The sequence below is a fragment of the Limulus polyphemus genome, unplaced genomic scaffold, assembly GCF_000517525.1.
Source record: "Limulus polyphemus unplaced genomic scaffold, Limulus_polyphemus-2.1.2 Scaffold2539, whole genome shotgun sequence".
Taxonomy (NCBI): Eukaryota; Metazoa; Arthropoda; class Merostomata; order Xiphosura; family Limulidae; genus Limulus; species Limulus polyphemus.
Window position 1 is genome coordinate 81,196 of NW_013668149.1, and position 6,092 is coordinate 87,287.

At 34.1% G+C, this 6,092-nt stretch overlaps 1 protein-coding gene across 2 annotated transcripts in view; it reads left to right on the forward strand.

Annotated features, from left to right (window-relative positions):
• Positions 1-1,365: 1,365 nt before the first annotated feature.
• Positions 1,366-6,092, forward strand: part of LOC106467238 (apoptosis-stimulating of p53 protein 1-like) — a 70,955-nt gene continuing 66,228 nt past the window's right edge. The window contains exon 1 of one of the 2 annotated variants that reach the window (XM_022395373.1): positions 1,366-1,720. In XM_022395373.1, the coding sequence (XP_022251081.1) occupies positions 1,712-1,720 (9 nt within the window). In that variant the 5' untranslated portion in view covers positions 1,366-1,711. The remainder of the gene's footprint in view (positions 1,721-6,092) is intronic. The other variant, XM_022395374.1, reaches the window with a different exon arrangement.

A 6,092-nucleotide genomic window follows, 5' to 3' on the forward strand; every position in this document is an offset into this window, starting at 1 on the left:
TGTACCTGATAATGACAAAACCTTGTCGAAACGTTGTACATTTGCTGTTATGTTAAACTTATATTAAAATTTTTCTTCATTACCCATTCAAGCCGTCTCCAATCATTATTAGTCTCAAAGTGGGTTCCTCGTCATCGAAGTTATTACAGTTTGAGTTAATCTATGAAACTTTGACTGCATAATCCAGTTTTAAAATTTCCATTATATGAGCGGTTCAACTAAAACGCTAAATAAATGTCGTACTATTAGCATTTATTACTATTTTTTATTTATAGTATTAAGTGGTTTTGATAACGCCAGGGGTAACAACGACCGTGTACAATGAGTCCACGTCCAATCACACCTCAAGTGAGTGCGCCTGCGCGACAGTGTTTCTTCTCTTATCACGTTTTGCATCCATGTGGAGTTGTAATTAATCTTCCTAAACGCTTTTCGTAATAGGCTGTTGTAAATCTCTGTTAAATGAAAACCACCACCACTAAGATAACATTAGGTGCTGTATAAACGAACATCATTTGTTGGTATTTGCTTCACTAGACGTGTTGAAAAACAATAATGTCTTGAAATTGATCATACATTAAAGCCACTCTCACACACACCTTGAAAGATTTCAGGTGTAAATGCACCCCACACCTTGGAGGCTATCAGAAGGTGTAAATACTTTGCCACCTCAGGAGAATTTGCGGGAAGTGTGAAAATCAATTATGTGACATTCAATGACGTCGTGAATATATGTAGTAGCTCACTCTGAGACAACCAATTAATTTGGTGTTCTTTGTTTCCGAATCTCCGTTGTATATTAGTGCCTTGGCGATAAAAACAGGCCTTAACAAACACATGCGCAATAATTAAGGTTGTTGTTAATATATTCATCAATAGATGACGCTTTTTCAAAATAATATTTTATTGACTTTCTTAACATAAAAATATTTAAATTAACAATTTTTTCAAATCATTTCTATTTATATGCAATAAAGTTTTAACAGAATTCTTGATACAAATCAAATGATGAGCAACTTTATTCCATTGAAATGTATAACTGCGTAATTAAAACTGAAAAACAAATTTACCCCCTATATGATGTGTGTGTTCTATGAGATTAATTTTCACTGCGATGTATGTTTAATATTTCTAGCATACAAACACAAAGGTAATTCGTATAGGAGCCAACTTGTGTGGTATTTGGTATTTTTCTTCAAGCGTTTTAAGCCAATGCGCTATTGCTTAACCGTCTCTGGTTAGTGTACTTGTGTGCACTCTTTATGATGTCACGTCTCACGTGATCGAATACACTAACTGGCAGAGCGGCCAAGGTAACGTAACGCTTACATTTCGGCCTGCGGTGGTCTAGTAGGCAAGTGAGTAGACTCGTTATACTCTGGTATGCGAGAAAATGTGATAGGTAGTACGCATGAATGTTTTAGTGCCTTTTCATTCAAAAGTTTATATTTTTAATGAGATACATTTGTAATATCGTACATTTATAATGCGGTAGAAGAGAGTAAACTTCAAGTAGTTTATTTCCAAACTTACCTGGGATACTTTGGTTCAGCGACGGGTACCTGTGCTCGAATGTTTCCCATAGCAACCATTCTTTGTCACGAACTGTTGTAAAGGGCTACCGATTGAGATTGTAGCCATAGCAAGCAACGTGCTCTAAAGCGCGTGAATTCTGTCGTAGTTTGGAACCTTTCAGAAAACAGACTCTAAAATGGTACTGGTGAGTGGTTTAGAAATAGTTTATGCTTTTAAAAACATAAGCACCTGTTTCACAATTTTGTTAAATGTGTACAACGATTAAAAGTAAAAATGAAAACCGACTTTTTTTTTTTGGCACAATGAAAAATAAAATATTTGTTAGATATTTCGGCCCACTAGTTTCAGTAACACAGTTACTATCATCAAGACCTATATGTGATACTGAAACTAATCGCATGAAACATCAGATCTAATAGATATTTTATCTTTCATTGAGCCCCCCCCCCAAAAAAAACCCCGTCGTTTTTGTTTCTAACCCTTAATATAGAAGCACGATGTGCCTTGAAAGAGATTACGTATACTTGATTATTTTAATACTTAAGGTGAAATTTTGTGAATTTTGTTAACGTAAAGATTTACAGACACACGCATAAAAATGCCATATAAAATTCGTTATTAGGCTGGTTAAAATTTCACTTGATTGACGAGAGCTGGTACTGGTGAAAACTTCAACCCCATGTTGGTTATGTTGTGAGGTTGTTGTTTTTTTATGTGAGCTAGCATGTTTCGCAGTTGAGAGCCGCAAGTATAAGGAATTACCAGTGTGTTTAAAGTAGGCTTAACTCTTAAGTAAATGTGCTATTGCTAAAATAAATAAATTAGGTGATTTTATTCCTTTAGGGAACCACTACTAGACTAAGTAACCGTCATGATAGGTATCACATGCCATTACTTCAGTGAAAATATAGAACTGTCGTTTCTTTCCCACATGACTTTTTAAAGACACTTATTGGAAACAGAAAATTTATAAAAGATGCGTGTACGTAAAATATACTGAAACGTATATCATCATTTACAGTATTTTTTAACTGTTTATGAAAAAACACTAATTACCCAATAACTTATTTCGTTTCCATTTCATACTTTGTTCTGTGGACCGATTCGACTGAACAGAAGGAATTAGCTTTAAAATTTACAGTTCGAGTATGACGTGCTTATTATTGAGAATATGTATTGGACTCGGCAATAACGTTCTCAATTCTCTTTCTTAAACTTGTATTTTAAAATGAAAGTGTGTAGTGTATTGTTTTTAAAGTTGTTCTTTCATGTATTCTATTATTATTTAATCTTAACGTGATGCGCCCTCTAGCAGACATTTGAGTAATATCATTAAATATATAGCTTATAACAGCTTGTTCCAAATAACAGGAAACCGATTGGTAATTGTATGCTGCTACTTTAATTTTCGCTTCACCTTTTATAAATATACGGCGTCATATAAGAACGGTGATTTCAGTACCTTCATATTCTTGGAAATAAAGGAGGAAGGTTTTAACTACGATGAAAAAGTTATAGTAAACCATCATAGTAAAAATGCTGACCATCGTATACTGTTTCATGACGCACCAAATATGATGCAGATATTTAGGCCTGCGTTTCTTATCCTGAATGTAGGCTGGGTCGTGTTCCATAAATATAAATCTTGACTTCTTCCTCATAATTAGTTTTTGCAGCTGGTCGACATTAATGTTGGACTTTAACCCTTAACACTTCTGCGGTTTGCACTTTGTATTAATTTCATGATTTGGTGTATGGTTTCATGACTCGATGTCAGATCTAGGACCGTGTTTTGTGTATGTGTGTAGTTTCTGTTCCATAATTTGCCATGACATACCAAATGTTTATTTCCACGGGAAGGTTATCAAAATGCATTTCTGTTGTTATTAATGTTAGAATAAACCATGTAAATAAAACTCGCATAAAATAATGCATTTATACTTCTTTTTTTTTTAGTGAATGTATTCTGTCAAGAATACGTTATCGCGTTCTTTATAAGGGGTTCGAAGAAGACGCTAAAAGTCTTTAAACTGATTAAGTAGATTCAGTTATTTTCTACATGATATTGATATTGTGATATTTTATACTAAATAAAATTGATAAACTCTAGTATGGTTTAACTAAGTTCGATTCAAAAACCTCGCATGTAGCAAAAATATTTTCTGGTGACTGGTGCACAGTTAAAAGAGTTTCGGTATTAACTATTATGTATGTGATCAAAATATGGATCGTACTACATATGTACGAGTCGTTCGTATTATATATGTGAAAGTTATGCTAAGGTTTGTCTGAAAGAAAATTACAGGTTAAGTATGTCGAAAAGCAGTATGTAGCGCGAGTTCTAACAATAACAGCACGTGAGAAATTGTACACAGACTAAATGGCACATCCGTTGACAACGTAAAAATGTTTTCGAAATTAAACAGTCATAAAATTATAAATATACTTCGCTCTTGGTGGCTGTTGAGTTTCTATAAAAATGTGGCTTCAGTGTTGTCGTCAGTCCACTAGAAACAGATTGGTGTTTATTTTCCGAGTAAAATATTTTTCAGTATGAGCATCACAACGTTTAAAGAGTGTAAAAAAATATTCGAATATTTTTGTTAAAAGTGCTATTTACGGTATAAGTTGTGATTGCTATTTTACTTGTATTGGTTGAACTAAGAGGAATTTAAAATACAGATTTAAGGAGCATCAATTAACTGTAATAATAATAATAACATTAAGAATGCCATGGGTTTACTTGTGGCCAAGCACGTTCAGTGGAATCAGATGAAACTTTTGAAAACTCTTTGTAACACGTATGATCTTGTTTATCGAAATAATCCTGAAACATATATCGGGACGGATCCAGGACTTTTAAGGGTTTGGGAGTCTAAATGAGTAGATATCGGAGTCACTCAAGGGAGTAGAATCTAGGGGGGGGGGCGTATCTCCCTAATGAAAAGCTTAAAACTTTTTGAAATTTGAAATCTCACTAAGGCACATTCCTGATAGTTTCTGCTGACTGTTTTTTGCCGATTACTCCCATCTGAAAATTAGCAATAAAAATCTGAGTGACCAGTAATTTCTGCTAACATCGAGAAAATCCTTTCCTTCATTTGCTGTTAGAATTAGGTGAAAATGACCCCAGGAATCATCTTATATCAAGCGCTGTTCACTAAATAAAAACGGGCTAGAGAGAGAAGGATGGAAAGTGTGATGCCGATGAAAAGGGCTCTTTCAAATATCTTGGTGGGTTTTAAATTGATCTTAAAGAAAAGTACCTCTACTGCCATCTTCAACCTTTTAAACATCACAGATGGTCCCGGTCCACTTTTTATACAGAAGTATGAACATAAATGATTCAACACAACGCATAAATAATGTATGTCAATTACACCTCTACTTTTCTTTTGTATTTAATTTAACTTTTCCCCGTTGGAAAAGGGGGCACTCCTGCATCTGGTATTTGTGAAAACCATAATGCAATGAACAGAAATTTGGATCCAGTTACAACTTTAATTAATATTGTGTGACTTGAATTGTTTTATTTATGAATAGTGGTTGCGTTGCCTTATATTGTTACTCCCGATGATGGCATATATTTTAGTAAGTCGAAACATTTAGTCAGTTTTTATTAGTTTGACTTTTTTTTTAATAAATTAATTTAATTTAATAACTTTGTACGCGTAGTTGATAAAATTTTAAGTTGAATCGTGTTAAAATTTATTTTTCATAGAGTTTAATATTTATGGTTTTTAGAAAGCGGTTACGTTTGTTCAAGATTCATGTTATCTACATACAAAATTTGGACTCGGGAAAAAGTCTTGTTAAAGTTTTTGGCAAAAAACAAGAATTAAGATTGGATATCGAATCATTGGAGGGTAGGTGATCGAAATGTTACATTTAATGAATATTTGCACAGTTCAGAAGCATTTTTCAAACTAATGGCGAAATAGTTTTTAAGAATTACCTGTAAATTTTATTGGCCTTACGTAACGTAAAAAAACAAATAGCTTAGCCCTTTATAAATGGCTGTTGCATTCCTCTCATTGCCATATTTGTTAGTGGACAGTATCTGTGAAAGGAGTGACACTATTTTTGTCCTTAGTCTCTTCTTTGCCTTTACATCACATCGTACATAACACTTGTTGTTCATGTAAATTGATAATATAAATAGCGTCTCAACCATTACTGTGTCTATCGTATCCCAGCCAGCCTGATGAGCCCTGATATTGGACGAAAGGTCTCTCGACTCTAGAAATAACAGATGTGGTGTGGTTGACATGTTGTTATACATTTTTATTTACTTTACTTAAGTACGTAGAGTAATTATACAAAACTAATCCTTGCGTTTCCCACATCAACCATCTGCTTTTTGCGAACCACGTTCCTGGAATTATGACCCTATCTCTCCCCTAGTCTGTTGTTTTCTAGCTATAAAATATGCCCAAAGTATCTTCTTTTCTTGATTCCATGGTAGAGAATGCATTAGGCTTACGTTGTAATAGCTGAAGCTAGTGTCGTACCCAGGGGCGGATTGGCCTATCGGGATACCGGGACTTGTCCCGGTG